This window comes from Emys orbicularis, chromosome 10 (assembly GCF_028017835.1).
Source record: "Emys orbicularis isolate rEmyOrb1 chromosome 10, rEmyOrb1.hap1, whole genome shotgun sequence".
NCBI classification, from domain to species: domain Eukaryota; kingdom Metazoa; phylum Chordata; order Testudines; family Emydidae; genus Emys; species Emys orbicularis.
In genome coordinates this window covers 53,829,890-53,850,458 of record NC_088692.1, presented here as the reverse complement: position 1 = coordinate 53,850,458, position 20,569 = coordinate 53,829,890, and the positions used below count along the sequence as shown (strand labels likewise).

Below are 20,569 nucleotides of genomic sequence, written 5' to 3'. Positions count from 1 at the left end.
TTCATAAAAATACTATAATTTCATGAATACCAATATCCACACACACATTTAATCATAAATTCTACAACATAAAAGCTCCAAACTGGGATTTCCTGATCTACCTAGTGAACTATATTGATTCTGACCTTGGTGACAGCTGATTTGGAATAGATACACCATGTGAATGAATCATGGCCAAACATGAAATGATGCCAATACATGTTTATTTTATATACTATAATAAATAGACATACTCTAAGGTCTAATATTAGCTTCATTATTTTAAAGGTAAAGTTATCTCTCACAGATCTTTTAACAGAGCTAGAAAAATAGTTGAAGTTTGACATTATAGCTCTGTTTGTGTTTCCATTCTAACCTCATTTTTGAAGGGTTTATAAATCTGCCATTCTTATTTGCATTAGGCTGAAACTTGGCCAGACAAGTTCTCAGCCTCAGTTATGTAATTTGTAATATGTAAAATTTATGTCATTAGTTCATCTGTTTCCTTCATTTACAATGTAGTCAACCAACAGAATTTCTGAAAGTTTTCAATTAATCCAAAAACTTTTCAACAACCCAGGATGATATTTGCACCTGAAATGCTGATGTTGTAGAGAGCAAATAACCTATTTCGTGGAGTAGGTTCACCTGGTATATTGTTTGTGATGCATATTGGCCAGACCCTCTTGGTATGTTGAACTGACTGAGATATTTAACTTCAAAAGCAGTTTCTTATCATGTGCAGTACAGTAGATTATCTTAATAATAATAGACTATGAACATGTATTGCATTCCATGGTAGTATACACATAGCATGGACACAATGTAAAATACTACTGGATTTTAATAGGACCTTTCCTACTAAAATTAATCTCAGAATAGCATATTTGAAACTATTATGTAAATTTTAACTGAAATTAGTCTATGTAGAACTGAACACTTATGACAAATCTGTAAATGGAACTGTGTATCAATGCCTCAGAGAAATACAACACAAAATCCCAGCAAAAAGCGCCATTCACACTGTATTTGTTGGAAGGAATAAAAATAATAATAATAATAATAATAATAATAAAAAAAATATATGGAGATATACCTATCTCATAGAGCTGGAAGGGACCCTGAAAGGTCATTGAGTCCAGCCCCCTGCCTTCACTAGCAGGACCAAGTACTGATTTTGCCCCAGATCCCTAAGTGGCCCCCTCAAGGATTGAACTCACAACCCTGGGTTTAGCAGGCCAATGCTCAAACCACTGAGCTATCCCTCCCGTTAGCATAAAATTTAGAATTTCTGTTTTGGAGTGGTTTTTTTTTTTTTTTTGAATGGTACTGGTTGTACTTTATACATCCTGGAGCATTCCAATGCTGCTGTTTGGAAAAAAAAAAAAACTTCTTGGGCATCATTTTGGAATGTTACCATTTCTTTCAATTTCCATGAACATAAAAAATGTCAAAATAACTGACAGTTGTTTGTAAGTTCCCTACAAATGCAAAATTGCTTTATCAACTTTTCAAAATGTTTTAGTGATTCATAATCACAGGTTGATACACAAACGGTCTAGGAAGCAATCTGAAAACATATATCCTGTTCTAAGTAATGACTGAAACTTACTAGACAGTGTTCAGCATTTTCAAATACCTTTCAAAGGGTCATGATTTGTACTGCTAATAAATCAAATACAAATCAAAGATGCTTCACATCTTCAAAAGAATGAACTATATCATAGTAAAAATAACGAGGAGTACTTGTGGCACCTTAGAGACTAACACATTTATTTGGGCATAAGCTTTCGTGGGCTAAAACCCATTTCATCAGATGCATGGAGTGGAAAATACAGTAGACGGGTATAAATACACAGTACATGAAAAGATGGGAGTTGCCTTATTTACTTATTATTTCTTGCACAATAAGAAGTTACTAAACTATGATTTTTCTCCAAGTGCTGCAATTTTTTTGCCAATAGAAGGCTATTCAGAAAGTGAAAGAATTTTAAACTACCTTTGAGACAATATTTCCCAGCTGTAATGCATGACCGCCTAGCAACTGCATTCCCAACATGCAGGCCTCACTGGTTAAAAAGTATTTTAAATATAAACATAAACATATTTGAATTTGATACAATGGTTAATGGCATGTGGCTGGGCAACAGCAATGCTAATTAACCAACCTCTACTCAAGAAAGTTCTGAGCTATGCATTTGAAGATAATTTGGTACTCCTCCAAGTCAAAACTACATTGTTCAAGTGTAAACTGTCTTGTTATTTAAATACTCCAGTATAAAGGTCCATTGCTATTTTTGATGCCTCCTCAATTGGTAGCGTGTTTCAGTGACCAGAGCTATTTATGAAGACATGGAAGACTTTGAGAACAGTGGGCAATTTACAAAAGCTGCAAGCTACAGATTGATAGCCTACTACATACAATGAATGCAACATAAAAGGAAAAGGGCTTATTTGGAAAAAAAGAATAAAATAAGGAGTAAAATTTCTTATTTTTTCACATAAAATAATTGTTGCAAGTGACTGCTTCCAGTAGGATACCTTTTTAAAAGAAGTACTAAGTGAAATGTTGTTAATAAAACTAATTAAAATTAAATATCTGATTTTATTTCTTTTAATCCTATGTCATCATTCCCCATAATACTCCACTATCATCCATCATTCCTAAATATATTTATGCACTAGTGAATGCTGAAGCCAGTATTTAGAAGGGCAGAATGATTTAAAATATTGAGTCAAGGTCTTGCCATCTTGTATATAGATGGAAAAAATAACCTTAAGAGATTCTTCTATGATTTTGCTGAGAATAATACAGCAATGCCTATTTGTACCTGGATGAGAAAGAGAGCTGGGAACACAGTTCAGAGATAGTTAAAAGCTTATGTGTTAATATAAAGTATTACATTTTAAGCAAAAAGGACTTTAAAAATAGTAGGTTTAGTGCTCATGAAAGTAAGGAACCATTGGAACCAGACACAGGGTGGGTAGTTAATATGTAAGACGAGAAAAAAAAGTTTTGATTATATCTTCTAAGATTTTTTTTCCAGTTATATGAACATTGCAGCTGACGTTGGTTTTCATTTATCAGCACAGCAAGTTCCTTTCAAAACGAATAGATTTTCATACTGTCTAGCAAACTTTAAACAAAATTTTCTCAGTAATATAAACACAATTTTCTCAAAGTCCCTCAACAAAACCTTGCCAAAATGAGACTTTTAAAAAAAAAGAAAAAAAGAAAAAAATGCCATTCTAAACAGTTAGGGATAAACTGTGGCCACACAGTGTGAGAAAGGAGACAGGACTCTCACCTTTGCACATATAAGGGTCACCTACATCACAGCTCCTGTGCTTGAGGGAGTGCAAAGACTGCTACCAAGTTACTTGCCCTAGGAACAATTCACTGGAAAAGGAATCATCCCTACATGCTCACCAGTGGAGCAGGCCAGATGCTACATGACATAAAAGGAGTACAGCAATTTTTTTCTCCCTTCCTTCCAGGGCAAGCAGGGAATTCCAAGAGGCATTTTACCTCTGAGTGCTCTTTTTCTTGAGATGCAGCTCTGCCTCATCACACTTTACAACAGAGACAATTTAGCTCTCAAACTCCGCAGGAAATCTATGAAGTATTGCTGTTTGGTAGTACACTAAACATTGCTGGTGTTTTCCAAACTCACAATGAAAACAGTTCAAGAGAGAAGACCTTGGCCCCAATTCTCATCACACTAAAGCCTCTTTACTCTCCTCTGGCAGTGTAAGAGGGCCTTAAAGTGGATACAAATTACAACTAAAAGATTAGATAAAGGAGGAGATCATGCTATTAATGAATTTCTTCTAAGTTAACATTTTTGCAGGAGCTCTGTCCAACTGCAGCCCATTCTGACACCTGGCCACCTTTAGGGGTTCTGATGCTTAACCTTCAGCCTTTTATTTCTCATGCACTATAATGAGGCATTCCTGCACTACCAGTGAACTTAGATATATTTCCAGTAGCAATTTTAGACAGCAATATCTAGGAGCATCAAAGACATCAAACACGGCAAAGCTCCTGGGGTTGACAGAATTCAACCAGAGGTACTTAATGGCATGAGGCAAAATTCTGACCCAGCAGCTAACAAAACTCTGTGATGAAATATGGGTGAAAGAACAAGTGCCATAAGACTGGAAAGACAGTATCATCACGGTATTGCCAGAAAAGGGTGACCTCACCCAGTGCACAAACTGGAGCTGTATTATATTGCTATCAATTCTGGACAACATATTGGCTACCGTTATGCTGCATGGAATGAAGAAAGCAGCGGATGGAATATTATGAGACGAACAGACTGGGTTCCCTCCAGACAGATCATTGTGTGAACAGATATTCACTCTCTGACAAATCACCAAAAAAACCTACCGCTTGGGGGAAAAACCCATCTTAATCAACTTTATTGACTTAAAGAAAGTGCTTGATAGTGTCCACAGAGAAACGCTGAGGAATATTGCTAGAAGCTATGGGATACCATTCAAGCTACTCAATATTTGAAGGAGTTTGTACAATGAAAGTATAAGCTTAGTAAGATCAGACACAGACCTAGGTGTGTGGTTTGATATTGTGACTGGAATTAGACAAGAGTGTGTGCTATCACTAATCCTCTTTGCATTAGCAATAGACTGGGTGATGAAGCAGGCAACAAAAGGTATCATGAATGATGTAAAATGTGTTACTACTGATGAGTTACATGATCTTTAGTTTGCCAATGATATTGCTTTACTAAGTATGACATGGAATGGAATGACTGCCCTTACATCAGAGATAGAACAGAAAGCAGCAGAAATTGGCTTGAAAGTAAATGCAGAGAAAACAAGATTATGAAGGTAGGAAACCGAACAATAGATGCAAAAGTCTACACGGATGGAAAAGAAATTGAACAGGTAGAAGAGTTTGGCTATCTGGGGAGTGTAATGACATCTGAAAGTAGCTGCGATAAAGATATTCAAATGAGATCAGGAAAAGCAAATAACACTTTTGGAAGGATGCACATCTGGTGAGACAGAGGTCTCCATACCAAATTAAATTATTATACCATGCGATTGTACTGAACATGCTATTATACTGAGCAGAGACTTGGCTGATGACAGTGGCTAATAAAAAGAAGTTGAAGGCTGCCCATCACAGATGGCTGAGGAAGATATTACACATTTCATGGAAAGACAAAATAACAAATGTGAGACTCAGGAAGATCAAAGAGCAGGCAATGTTAGAAAATATCGTCAAAGAAAGAAAGCTCACGTCATTGGGACATGTACACCGTATGGAAGATGGGAGACATGTTTAGCAAGCATTGAACTGGGCACCTGAGGGAGGAGAGAGAAAGCAAGGTAGGCCAAGGATGAACTGGCAGACAGTGACAGAAGATACTATATATGCTGGCATCACTTGGGAAGAAGCACCACAACCAGCGAGCAACTGTAACCAGTGGAGGAACTGGACTGCCCAATGTGTCAGAGGCACAGGAGGAATCTAAGGTGATATCTCGGAACAACTGTTTCACTTTGGATCAAGTTAGGATCACAACACATAAAAGCACTTAAAAAAACCAAAAACAAAACAGGGACCTTGATAGTCTAACTTTTTTAAAAAGTGGGTCTCCTCTCTACAGAGAGATAGGTCTCTGCTGCATTCCTCACTCTGGATAGGCAGGGAGATCACCTCTCAAAGAAACAGAAACAGTGAAACACTTACAGACTTAAAACTGGTCCTAGAGTTTTGGGGCCAAATACGGTCTTCCATCTGGAACTTAAATGGTAGGGTAGATTATGGCCCTTGGTTTTTAACATCTACACCACAAGGAAGGAGCAGCAAGCAGTTAGATAAATAATAAAGTCAAATGGGGTTAGTGGAAAAGAAATATCCCCCATCAGTGATGGCATAATCTAGTAATGATTCAAAATGGCAACTGTAGCACCATACATACTTGGGAGGAATCCGTAAAACTGCATTCAGATTCGTGGAAGAAATCACTACTTGAAGAATGTGTTCAAGGGCTGTGAGTCCTCCTGCAACCCGGAATGCTATCTGATCTGCTGCATTCTGGATAAACACAAATAGAGAATAATAATTATATGGAATATTTACTGAAATTTAAAAACAAATTTAGTATTTAAAAGATGTGTCTGGTGTGTAACTGCCTTGATGTACACTTGATAAAATCTTAATACAGTTTAAACAGATTGTTCACCTTTTTAATTAGTGCATTGATTCTTTCACTACAGAAGCATGGAGCAGAATACCCCTTTGAATATGCAGGAGTTAATGTTACTTGAATATTGTTTTTCCAGATGATATTATATACACTGTAACTTCATTATAATACCACTGCTATTTTGGTTTTTTTAAACAGGTATTGGTTTAGGGCTCAATCTTATTCCCACTGAAGCTCTAATTGACTTTGGTGGAAGCAAGATCAAGCCCATAATGAAGATTATTTTAACATGAGCCTCATTTAACTGATAGCTGAGGTGCAATTTTGTAGGACACATTCTAACAATGAGGGACAAGTCTGTATTTTATAACTTTTCTGATTTCCCCCCCCCTTTCGGGGATTAATTTCTGTAAGCATAAATAGGAATTACCCAAACTTCATGTGCATCAACTATCTATCTGATCCTGGACCCCTGGAAGTCAATAGCAAAACTTCAATTAATTTTATTGGTACAGAACCAATGCCAACACCACACATAACAAACCTAACAATTGTGGGACCTTATTATTGTAACCCTCAACCTCTCTTTTTCCAATTTCCTCCCTCCTTCTCCAGTTGTTTGTTGATTTCACTTGTGTCATGTCTATAATTAGACTGTAAGAACTTTGAGGTAGGGATCATATTCATATATGATTTGTCTGTAAAATACTTAGCACTCTGTGGGTGCTGCATGTCAGAACAGCCCCCTATGAACTATGGTAAAAACAAATAATTTAATAGGATTTCATAGCCCACATTTTTTCTTACCAATATTAGAAGTCATATGTAAACACCACAGTACAAGACAAGTTTTAAGAGCATATAATTTTCTCCCCAGCAAGTTTAGCTCTCTCAAACATTCACACAAGGGTAAAGCTGTAACCTATTTAAATGGCTTGCCCAAGGTTTCAGAAAAAATGTTCCCATTGATCAACTAGCTCCATTTCACACCATGTTGGGAGCTAGATTTTGAAGAGATCATAAAGAAGCAATTTTGTTTGTCTAATGTGCATTGGATGTGGATTTGTAAACAACAACAAAAAAGACTTATCTTCAAAGGATGCAACTGGTGTGAAATGACAGAAAGCTGTTTGTGTGTGCCAGTTTACACAAGTTGTTAGATAGCCAACTAGCAATTTCTATAGGTTTAATGTTTATGTGACTCCAAAATTTCAGTCAGTTAGTTTTAGTCCAGTTAACTCTTAGGGTAGGTCTTCACTTCAGCTTTAACTTGAGTGATGAAGCTTAGCTTGAGTCCCATCCACACAAAAAAACCCTTAACTCAAGTAGGGTGGTGTTTTTAATTGGAAATGGCTGGTCTATCGGGTATAGGCTAAAGCTCAAATTAGCACAATTTGTCAGTTGCTAACTAAACCATTCTGTAGTGTGGACACAGGCTAGCTCCACTCAAGTGCCATTAGTCCTCCAATGCCTTCCCACAATTCTTCCCGTGTGCCCAGAAAGGACTAACAAATTTTCCCACAATTCACTGGGAAAGAATTCATAGAGCAGCTCAGCTTATTGCAGCATGAAGAACCAAAGGATATGCCACCAGAAGTCTTAGTGCAACAAATAAGCAAGTGCAGCACCAGTGTGGACACTGCAGCTTGAGTATTATTTTGCAATGTAGCCACTCTAACTTGAGCCAGACTACCTCTCGAAAAGCAACCAGAGTGTAGATAATTCGATTTAACTCTACAGTGAAGATATACCATTAGTCACATCCTCCAGAAAGGTCTGATCCTGGACCACTGAGGTAAATGGGAATTTTCCCAGTGACTTTAATGTGAGCAGGACTGAGTCCTATATGAAGGTCAAAAGCATTTCTAAGCTATCACTTTCCATTGTGATTAAAAGTGTATACTCAGTGTAGTGACTATTGTTACCAAGAAACCTCATACACAAAATAATCAACATGTACGTTCAATATATTTAGAGAAATGTATATGAGAATTCCTAGATACATGCATCAGAGGATACAAATGGAAAAGCCACTGACCTGCCAGTGCAGGACTGTTCCCTATAGTACATTTGTTAGTGTTGCATCCACTCTAGTTTTAAATGAGACAAGCAATGCAGTTTTCACCACTTCCTATGGGAGATTATACCACAACCTATTAGATCTCACTATCAAGAAATGTTTCCTGACATTCAACCTGAATTTGCCCTTTTCAGTTTCATGTAATTACTCCAAGTTATACCCAATTTTATTATACCAATTCTTCTCCCTCCTTCCTGATTACACCATTCCTAAAATTGTAGGCTATTACATATTCCCACTTTAGTTTTTGCTTAGCAAACAAACATATTTCATTCCAAATCTTTCCTTTGCCTTGTAATTTTTCCATACCAAATTTTCTTGCTTTTTCCAAATTCCTTCCAGTTTCTTAATATCTATATATTAGGAAATGAAGTGTCCAGAAATGAACACCTTATTTCGGGTCAAGTCACATCAAAGCCACAAAGAAAAGGACTATTATCTACATGTGTGGTAACAGGATGTCTTCACATGTGTATTCAAAAATAGCACTGGCCTTTTTGATCTCTGTATCAGATTACAAACTCATGTCTAATGTTTGCTCTTGCCTCTAGGTCTAGGTCTCTTTCAGTATTACTCTTCTAGATCTATCCCTCCCATTGAGTATCTGTGTTTCAGATTCTTTTGATCAAAAAATATTAACTTGCATTTTTGAAGAACGTATGTTTTTGTCTATATTTCTAATCTTTCTAGGGTCCCTTTGTAGTCTTTCTCTGTCCTCCATTGTGTTTGCAATTCCTCCTAATTCAGTATCTCTGAAAAAATAGTTAACGTCCTATTTATTTCCTCATCCAGACCATCAATGAAATCCATGAACATTTTGTTGATTGTATACCACGATGATAAACATCCTCATGAATATGAAAGAGAGACAAAACAACAAGATTAAATAAAAGGATTTAACTAAAATTATTGTGGTGGATGGAGGGATGTTATACAAAAGCATCTGATTAGCTGCGGAGTTTCCAGGAACTACTTCAAGACAGAGTGGAATGGGGAAGGAGGACTTGAAGGGCTGACCCTAGACACATGGGACTAAGGCTAGGAGGAGAAGAACTAAAATGATTATGGTAGCAAGATTGGGGTAAATACATGAGCTAATTATTGTTCACTGCTCCTACTGCAGTAAAGGAACTTTAAAACCTGGCACTCAGTGATCTGGAATCCACTGTTGATATCACTGATTTCTTGCATGCTCTTGGATGAATTTATCTTAAAGGATGTGTTCTAGATAGAGTGGGGGTTACGGAAGTACAAGTGACTTTTTAAAGAGTCTTTCAACTATTTGTTGACACACATTGCTGATTACTGAATTAACTACATATATATGGTACATGTGTGTCAGCCTAATGATTAAGTCACTGCACAACTACCTTTCTATCCAAGAATCCCAGGTTCAGGGACAACTCTGGGGCTCTTGGCCTTGGGTCAGCAGAGGTCATGGGAACCAAAGAAATGATGCCACAGAAGTATCATTTACTCTTGAACACTGCACTAATAATGTTCCCAGAGTGAGTGTTGTGTGTCACTGGATCCCTAACAATGAAAATGGCACCTGATTGAGTGGTGAGAAAATAAGTGTGTGTGTATGGTGGAGGGCACGCTCAGCTTACACATAGCATATCATGGGCTGTATTAGAAAGATGAGTTGTGCAAAAAATAAGAATTAATAAAGGTATTAAAAAAAAGAAAAAATACCAATTTTGTTAATCTAAGGGCAGGTCTACACTAACCCCCCAAGTTGAACTAAGGTACGCAACTTCAGCTACGTGAATAACGTAGCTGAAGTTCGAAGTACCTTAGTTCGAACTTACCTCGGTCCACACGCGGCAGGCAGGCTCCCCCGTCGACTCCGCGGTACTCCTCTCGCCGAGCAGGAGTACCGCAGTCGACGGCGAGCACTTCCGGGTTCGACTTATTGCGTCCAGACAAGACGCGATAAGTCGAACCCAGAAGTTCGATCGCTCGCCGCCGAACTACCGGGTAAGTGTAGACCTACCCTAAGAAATATGAAATTCAAAAGATATCAAATGAATTTTCATACATACTTGTAGTATTATATCTGCTGTGAAGAGATTATCAGCTTTTGTAAAAAGCAACAGAGGGTCCTGTGGCACCTTTAAGACTAACAGAAGTATTGGAGCATAATCTTTCGTGGGTGAACGCCCACTTCATCAGACGCAAGCTTTTGATACATCTGTGTGCTGGTCTAAGAAAATCCTTTCAAAGCATAAAAATATGGGTGCAGAATATCTGTTCCCTTGCACTTTCCCCCCCTTAAATGAACTCCTCCAGAATGTGACCCAAATTCATATAGGGTCTGGAGTGCTAAGGCTTTCATTAGCTGTTACATGGGAAAACAAACATTCCCAGATATTTCTACAGAACTTTGATACTGAAGGAAGTTGAGGCATATTGGTTATTCTACCTACATGCCTAAACAACATTTTGATGGAAGCTTGCCCCAATTCCAATCAGTGCAGAAGGAAAGAATCACATTTAAGGGACCTTTCATGATATTGTTGTTGTTTATTTTTACTGTGGTAGTGGGTGTCTCAATGAGATCAGAGCCCCATAGTCTAGCACTGTACAATAATTTATGACAGTGCCTGCCTGCTAAATCCCCATTTGGAAAGGGTACAGATCCAGTATAAAACACTCTTTGCAGTGTTGAAGAATCCTCTGGATCCCTAAAATATTTAGGTTCCAAAATATTTCAGCTTAGATGTTTATCTGGGACCCATTCTATAAACCTGACTGCAAAATCTGGCCCTTTGGAAGGGGTTACATATTTAGACTAAGAATGATATTCCTCAAACTAATCCATATAAAAGATATTTGTTCAGAAAATGTAAATCAGTGTATGTCAGTTGGATTGTGGAACAGCACATGAAACTATTTTGCTTCTCCTCTATATAGATTTGCACAAATATGCATACAACATAATTTTAAAAAACTTGATTTCCAAATGCAAAAGGATTTGCAGGTTTGAGACTACCTGCTGTGCAGAAAATCAGAGGCAAATGAACAGGCAACAAGTGAGCAAAAGTGACTATCATTATAATATATACATCTGTTACCAAAAAAGGCCTTATAAAACTTTTCTTATTGAGCAACATAGATTTGAACTAACCTTTAGAAAACATTTTCTAGAGATGTAATCTAGTGAATAGTAACGGTAGTAACCAAAAACAATGCTGGATAGAAAAAAGGGCTTTTTTGCCCATTCACAAGTATTTGTCATTGTGAAATGCAGTGGTCCTGTTTGTAGAGGAGGAAAGCCAACGCACTTGACTAAAGAGGTATTGAAAAAATAATTCCTAATCTTTATACCATTATAAGTCTGTGATACAGAAAATACAGTAACCCACTTCAATGTAACATCCTAAGAGTTATGCATCTATTCAGAAGTATCCATGTAGGAAGGGATAAGTAAACAAAGATAATTTGTTATTTCCTATATAGATTAGTTTATACAATTCTATGACAGGATTTAATTATGAAAAATAAAATATTTAAACAAACATTACTTATTTTTATAATTAGAGTGATTTGGATTTAATTAAAGAAGCACAATCAAGAAAGTTCCCTGAAAATTGAATGTGTGTGGTTCACTCATTTTCCTACCTGTTACAACACCTTAATGGATTTGAATTCCCCTTATCTTCTGTACTATGACTTGAGTGACAACTGACTAATAGGATTACAGGCTCCATTCCAATAATACAGCTCAGCTACATGCCAACAAAAAATGACAGCCTAAACCTGAATTACATGGCCTGGGAATCCATCCAATTATTAACTAAAGTAACTATTATTACCTACCCTAATCAAAGGAGAAGCAGCTGTTAATCTTTGGTGGCCTGCAGTGTAGTAGCGGTCAGACTGGATGAACTGTCTTTGTACTTGACTCTTCTACAGACAATAATTATGTCCTTTGTGATCAAGAAGGAAGGGCTTCCTAGCCTTTTAGACAGAGGCAGCAGATGGGGAACAACTGTTTGCATGTTCATTAACAAGATAGGGTGGATTTTATCAAGGTTTGGCATCTGCGGTACCTCCAGAAGCACCACTTATCAAATGATACAAGGAGGTTTGGCAAGTCTGCAAATTTGAAAGTTAGCAAACTAACTAACCTGAAGTAGTTTAAAAGAATTTTTGATCTACATTTTTTCATACAAAAAAACAAAAATCCTTAAAATTAAAAAAAATGTGCTAAAAAGCATTTATGCTTATTCCCTATTACACTGCATTATATCAGCCTATACCTACAATACACAAAGAAACACACATGAACATGTCAATGTGTCTTCACTGCTACAACGTTTAATTTCATTTAGTTATTTTACAATTCTTCATATTATATAGCTATTTTACATTTTTGAAACCATGGTGAAAACTTGGACTTATTTGAACAAGCCAACAGTCAACACACAATAACACCTACACTGAAATAAACTGAACTTTAACAAATAGTACTTTTAGAATTCTGCATGCACTACTTCAGAACATTAGTGAGACCATAACTAGAACAGCGTCATCCAGCTCTGGTTCCGCACTTTACAAAAGGATGTTAACAAACAGGAAAGGGTTCAGAAAAGGGCTACAAGAATGAGTGAGCTCTGAAAAACCCACCTTGCATTGAGAGACTAAAGCAGCTCAATTTATTTAGTTTATACAAGAGAAGGTTAACAGATGACTTCATCACAGTCTCTAATTACCTAAATGGAAAGAAGGTTTCTAGCAGGAGAGGGCTCTATTTTCTAGCATGCCAAGATATAAGAAGATCCAATGTCTGGAAGCTGAAGCTAGACAAATTCGGACCAGAAATAAGGCACAATTTTTTAAATAGTGAGCATAATTAACAATTGGGACAACATATCGATGGATATGGTAGATCAGGGGTCGGCAACGTTTGGCACGCGGCTCGCCAGGGTAAGCACCCTGGCGGGCCGGGCCAGTTTATTTACCTGCTGACGCGGCAGGTTCGGCCGATCGCGGCCCCCACTGGCCGCGGTTCGCCGTCCTGGGCCAGTGGGGGCGGCGGGAAGCGGCGCGGGATGTGCTGGCCACGGCTTCCCGCTGCCCCCTTTGGCCTGGGATGGCAAACCGCGGCCAGTGGGGGCCACGATCGGCCGAACCTGCCGCGTCAGCAGGTAAATAAACTGGCCCAGCCCACCAGGGAGCTTACCCTGGCGAGCCGCATGCCAAACGTTGCCGACCCCTGTGGTAGATTCTCAATCATTTGAATTTTTAAATCAAAACTGGGTATTTTTCTAAAATATCTGCTCCTGATTTAACAATAAATTATGGACTTGATGCAGGAATTACTGAGTGAAATTCTATGGCCTGTGTTATGCAGGAGATTAGGCTAGATGATCATAATGATCTCTTATGGCCTTAAAAAAAAATTTATGAATGAATATTCAAATCAAGAATTCACCTTTCACAGATTTCCTCTGTCACCGTCTTATATTATTAGCTACATAGTAAAATAGGACCAGAAATAAGTCAGTCTTTTTTATCTGAAATGTTTTGATGACAACTTTTCCATTTCTATCCCATGCAATTTTAAACCCTTTGAAAGTTTAAACTTTTTATCATCTTTTAAAAAAATTTAAAACTTAAAAAAAAAAAAAAAGTTCTTAAACTACTGCTATGCAAAAACAAACAAACAAAAACCAAAACCAAGCCATTGACACTTTGGTGAAGGCAGGGACGAATCTTTCCTGATCCCCAAAAGGGTTGCTTGCTACTTTGAAATTAAAAGATTCATCATGGAAAAGCCCTGCATGCACAGACCTCATATTAGCTCCAACTGAAGTTGTGTATGTGGAAGACTTGCTGGATCTAAACCCGGGATCTCAAACTCAAATGACCAGGAGGGCCACATGAGGACTAGTTCATTGGCCCGAGGGCCGCATCACTGACACGCCCGCCCTTGCTGCCCCTGGCCCTGCCCCTACTCCACCCCTTCCACGAGGCTCCGCTCCTGCCCCACCTCTTCCCACCCCTTCCCTGCCCCCATTCCAACCCCTTCCCCGAAGTCCCCATCCCAGCTCCGCCCCCTCCCTGCCCCCAGAGAGTGCAGGCAGCGGCAGCTCCAGGCACCAGCGCTCCAAGCGCGTGCCTGGGGCGGCAAGCCGCGGGGGGCGCCCTGCCGGTCCCTGCAAGGGCGGCAGTCAGGCAGCCTTTGGCGGCACGCCTGCGGGCGGTCCACCGGCCCTGCGGATTTGGCGGCAATTTGGCAGCGGGTACGCCAAAGCTGCGGGACCGGCGGACCTCCCGCAGGCATGCCGCCGAATCCGCGGGACTGGGGACCTCCCGCAGGCGTGCTGCCGAAGGCAGCCTGCCTGCCGTGCTTGGGGCGGCAAAAAATCTAGAGCCGCCCCTGGGAGCAGGAGGGGTGTGGCGGGGGCTCAGGGCAGGGAGTTGAGGTGCAGGGTGCGGCAGGGGGCTCAGGGCAGGGAGTGCAGGAGGTGCGACAGAGGGCTCAGGGCAGGGAGTTGAGGTGTGGGGTGCAGGAGGGGTGAGGGGTGCGGCAGGGGGTCAGGATGCAGGGTGCGGCAGGGGGCTCAGGGCAGGGGATTGGGGTGCAGGCAGGGGGCTCAGGACAGGGAGTTGGGGGGCGGGGTGCAGGAGGGCTTCAGGCTCTGGCCCGGAGCCGCTTACCTAAAGTGGCTCCGGAGTGGCAGCGGCGCACACCAGGGCCGGCCCCGTGCTGCTCTCCTCTGCGAAGCAGCTGGAACCATGTCCCTGTGGCCCTTGTTGGGGGACGCGCTGCTTGTTGCTCCCCCAGGTACCTCCCCCGAAGCTCCCATTGGCTGCGGTTCCCCGTTCCCGGCCAATGGGAGCTGTGGGGTGGCGGTGCCTGGAAACCAGGGCAATACACGGAGCTCACTGCTCTCCCCCCCACCCCACGGCCACAGGGATGTGATGCCAGCCACTTCGGGGAGTGGCGCGGGGCTCTAGGGGGGCAATCCCGTGGGTGTAGTTCGCTCACCCATGGCCTGGAGGTAGGCTGGGGGGGCGCACGGGCCGCTTGGCGGGCTGCAGGAAATAGCCCCCCGGGCCGCGTGTTTGAGACCCCTGATCTAAACCAAATACTTGTATACACTTTGCCTTCTGTTATTGAGAGAATGCACTCAATATGTGCAACTGAATTCTGTACTTATTAAATTGAAGCAGCAGTGGCCAGCCTATGAAAGAAGAGTTTGTTATTAATTAGTAAAATAAAGTTAAGCTCTATTTTAAAAAATATTTTCTTCTCTCCTATAGCCTAGTTTTTAGCAGAGATTCTATCTAAAGTGCCAGTGGCTAAGAAATACAGTTCAAAGCTTCATTAAAAAAAAAAATCCAGACAGGGGGATCCCAGGCTGGCTCCTTGTCTTTTTTTTTTTTTTTTTTAAATCATCTCTGATGACTTCTTGGTCTTGAACTTTAGTGAAATCTGTGCGCTGAAGAGAAAAAAACAACGACACCCATTTGGATCAGTGCTGTAGTATTAAAAGTTCATATGGTGACAAATTCTGTGGAAAATATTCCAAAACAATTTTTTCAAGGACAATTGGCATTTTTGAACCTAATGAATAGGGCTCTCTTTTGTGATACCAGTATAATAATAATACCGTGATGCATGGCTAGAAAGGGTTAAACATCCTGCAAAATAAATAGCCCACAGAAGACATGTGGGGAGATAATGTTTGTGTTTTTGTGAATTTACATATGTATGAGTAGGGTCGACAATGTAATCAACAGTCCCTGTCTATGATGTATTCTGATAGCATTTAAAGGAACTCTCTTTGAAATGTGAATGGTGGAGGAAAAAGCAAATGGCCATATGTTAATTCGTATAGCTAAGTACTGGTGATGGACCTCCTTCAAAGTCATCCTAATTCCCTTTTGTTCCCCTTGGAAATCTCAACTTGTCAAAGAGGACATGAAATTGTATAAAAGATCCTTGGGTCCTGATTCTGTGATCTCAGGTCTGTTTAAGCTTCTTCAGGGGAAGTTTGAGTTGCAAGATTGAGGTCCCAGTTATGCTGGTACGGCCTGGATGTGATATTTGGACACTGGACTATTAACTATGAACTATTTCTGAAAGGTTTCAGAGTAGCAGCCGTGTCAGTCTGTATCCGCAAAAAGAACAGGAGGTACTTGTGGCACCTTAGAGACTAATAAATTTGTTAGTCTCTAAGGTGCCACAAGTACTCCTGTTCTTATTTCTGAAAGAACTCTTTGCAACGACGAAGCTCACCATCTCTGCTATGAATCTGCACCTAAATGAATTGAACTCATGTCTGTATGTACATTGATCTTTTAACCATACTCTCTCTTTTGTTTTTTAATAAATGTTAGTTTAATTAATAAGAATTGGCTGTAGCGTGTATTTGGGTAAGATCTGAAACATTCATTAACCTGGGAGGTACTGTGTCCGATCCTTTGGGATTGGTTGAACCTTTTCTTTTATATGATGAAATAAGATTTACAGAAATTTTCATCATATTTGACGTGGGTACCTGGATGGAGGCCTGAGGCTGGATCACTTTAAGGGAACTGTGTTGTTGGACTTCTGAGTAATCAGTTAGGTAATAAAGAAGCTGTTTTATGCTGGTTTGGTAAATCTAGGTATTGGAATATCAACCTGCTGTATGGGGATTGTCTGCCTCATTCTTTGCAGTTCACCCTAATTGAGTGACCATAGCTGGCTCCCCACTAGGACCCCAGTCACAAATACTTTGAAAATGGGTGGAAGGGATTATATTAGGGCAAAGTGCTTTTCAGCCATTAATGAATTAAGCCTCACAGCACTGTTATGAGCAGGAAAGTATTATCCTAATTTTACAGATGGAAGAATTAAACAGCGAGATTAGGCCAAAAAATGCAAACTAGGATACCTAAAAGTTAATGAGAGCTGTGGAAAATTTGAAAAATTATCAATTATTTATTTAAGTGTTTCAAGATTTTGGTTCCTAATTTTTGGCATTGATGTATGAAAATTTTGGCCTCAGTGTCTTATCTAAGAAAGGATGTGGCAAAGCCAGGAATAAAGCTCAGATCTGCTGATTCCCAGACCTTTGTTTTAGCCACAAGACCATTCTTCCACGGATAAAAGCTCAGTGTATGTAACCATAAACCTGTTTTGATGTGGTATTAAGGATAAAAACCTTAACCTTCAATACTTAAAAATCAATGCTAGTCCAAAGGAAGCATTTCTAGTTTTGTAATTCTACTTATAAAAGTTTAAAACATTTTGACAAAACTGAAATGTATTTATAATATTAAAAATGAGCCAAAATGGTTCAGAAAAGTGTGTGTTCCAACAAAAAGCGGCTATTTGCTTACATTATGTACCCTACCTCTACCTGTTGTCAATCCAGTAAGTACAACAGGACAAATCCTGCCCCATGTCATTGCCCTGAATAACAGGGGTGCTTGCTGGGATGATGTGCAGGACCAAGAGGAAGAGATATGGGGAAAAAAATCCTGCCTGCAAACTGAAAATTTGGCTGTTTCTGCACCCTTGAAGTTGAGGTAGCCCCCATGGCTTCTGTTCTCACACTATGCACGGGGTAATTTCAGTAGATCTGTGGAGCAGAGGATCAATCAGGCTTGCCCTGCTCCTCTCCTAGCCTGATCCTGTCTCATCCCCACCCTCTGGCATGTGACAGGGTACTGGGAGCATGCAGGAAGCCCTGTTTCACAATATAGAAGGGGTTCATATGGGCTCTCCAGTTCTTGCCCTTGTGCAGCAGAAGCTGTAGCCACCAAAACTACAGGACAACAACATTTCTTTTTGATACAAAATCTTCAGCTTCACTAACTGCAATCTTGCATACCAAATACAAAGGTACAAGGAAAATGAAAAAGAAGGGCATTTGGATTCATTTAACTTTCGATTCATTAAGCACTTGCAGCAATAAGAACGGAACTACTTTTCTCCCTAATGCAGACTAAAGACAAGAAAGTGGTGGCTTTTTGTTTTTCTTTCTGAAGGTGCACTCTGACTACCAGAGAACTCAATCAGGTACTTGACACCAAGTCATTGTAGGAAACAACTGAGGTTTAGCCAAGTTAGCATGCACAGGAGTGTTTGTGTGAAAATGAGCCCTAATATTAGGACTACAATTCTACTAAGACAATTGGTTCCTATGCCTATGGTACAAGCACACTGCTATTAACTAATTTAATTTCTTCCTAGGCTTGTTCTGTATCTTATTCCTTCTCCCCTTTCAACCTTCTGCTCATATTGTGTGTCAAACCCCAGTTTAATAAAAGGAAAACTGGCTACAGTCTTCCCTTTTCCCACAAGTTCTGCAAGTTTTTCTGGTTCATCAATCAAACCTGAGTCAGAGAGACATTCTATTAACACCTCTGCTGATACTCTGTCTGAGGACAACCCTGGGTTATCCTTCAAAAAACGCAAATTTGCTTGTGAGCACTAAAGAGTTAGTGCAAGCTGTTAACCAGTCAGGTAAGTTATTCTAATGAATACCACCCACACAGCCCCCTGCCCTCCCTTGATACTATTTGCCAAAATTGGAAAATGCCAACCTCTCCTGTAAACATAGGACTACATGTACTTGTAGGTGCTACATGTGAATGCTATGGGCATTGGAGCACTGTGTCATTTAATTCCAATATGCACAAAAGCTTCCCACCTAGTTACAAACAACAGAGTATCTAATTGCAAGCTGAACTCTGGGCCAAATTTTTCCCTGCTGTCCTGTTGCACCATGTGGGGAATTCATCTAGGGGAATATGGATGGTGTGACTGCTGCCTGGCCTCTCCTGGGGTTTCCATCAGACAAGGCAGATTTAACAACTTCTGGGGTTTCGATAGGAACCCCACTGGCAGACGCTCACAAGGGAATATATGAAGCACATCACTAGCTGCTCTTGTTCCATAGCAGCGCCACTCACTAGCTGCTCTTGTTCCATAGCAGCGCCACAACAAGCAAGTCAGTGTGCTTGTTGACTGCTGGCCCCTTGGCAAATTGGCAAATTCCAGGCCCTTAGCACCACTATAACCCTACACAGTAGACTGCCCACCAAAGGCAGGCTCTCTGCCACTGGATGGTAGCACTGATTCTGGGTGAATTTGGCCCACTAAATCTAACAGAACCAATCCAAAGCAACTGGAAAATGTAGTAGAGACAGAGCATGGTTAGTATTTGAAGCACTGGATGGCAGACAAGAACTCTTGAATTCTAAACATGCTCTGATATTGACTTCTTCGGTGGCTATGGGTATTCTACTGTGACCTCTGACACACTTGACCTTAGTTTTCCCCATCTACAAAATGAAGGTGGTAATTAAAGGCTGCTGTATAGATTATTTAGATCAGTGCTTCTCAAAGCCGGTCTGCTGCTTGTTCAAGGAAAGCTCCTGGCGGTCCGGGCCGGTTTGTTTACCTGCCGCGTCTGCAGGTTCGGCCAATCACGGTTCCCACTGGCCGCGGTTCGCTGCTCCAGGCCAATGGGGGCTACGGGAAGGGCGGCCAGCACATTCCTTGGCCCGCGCCGCTTCCCGCAGCCCCCATTGACCTGAAGAAGACCTACACCAGCAATGCAGGGCACTAGAGACAGTGTTGACACATGATGACATGCGCGATATTGATGCGAGTGATTTAGGTGATGAACTGAAAGCCCTTTCAAGATACATTTCAGCAGGATCAACTCCAAAGGCTGTTCTGGAATATATGTGCACAAATAAGATGACCACCCTCTTTCCAAATGCTTTTGTTGCTCTGTGCATATTTCTAACACTTCCTGTAACAGTTGCCAGTGGAGAACGTAGCTTCTCCAAGCTGAAGTTAATAAAAACACATCTACGCTACACAATGACACAGAAGAGGCTGGTCGGCCTTGCAACCATCTCAATAGCGCATGAGCTGGCCCAGACTGTGGACCTTCAGCAGGAAGCCGTTCAAATCTTTGCAACCAAGAAGGCATGAAAAGCACCACTTTGATTATTCAAACAGATAAAAATGCAAGTGTTTACTATGCAGACAAGAAAAGTTACATTTGCTGTTCAGGCGTTTGAAAGTTAAGTGCTACTTAAAATTTTTGAACAAGGCATTTTAAATTGTTAGTTCTCCTTTATTGGGGTAGGTAGCAGAGCAGTACTAGGGTTACCATACGTCCTCTTTTTCCCGGACATGTCCGGCTTTTCGGCACTCAAACCCCCGTCCGGGGGGAACTGCCAAAAAGCCGAACATGTCCGGGAAAATGGCGGCTCTGCTCCTTCCCTGACTCTTCGGCTCTGTTTAAGAGCCGGGCTGCCCGAGCGCTACCGGCTTCGGGCAGCCCCCGTGCCTCCGGACCCTGCG

The 20,569-nt window shown here is 40.6% G+C and overlaps 1 protein-coding gene across 1 annotated transcript in view; it reads right to left on the bottom strand.

Annotated features, from left to right (window-relative positions):
* The window catches only part of SCAPER (S-phase cyclin A associated protein in the ER), a 310,638-nt gene that overhangs the window by 99,012 nt on the left and 191,057 nt on the right, over positions 1-20,569 (bottom strand). Inside the window, exon 20 of the mRNA XM_065411761.1 lies at positions 5,934-6,049. Coding sequence (XP_065267833.1) covers positions 5,934-6,049 — 116 coding nt within the window. The remainder of the gene's footprint in view (positions 1-5,933; positions 6,050-20,569) is intronic.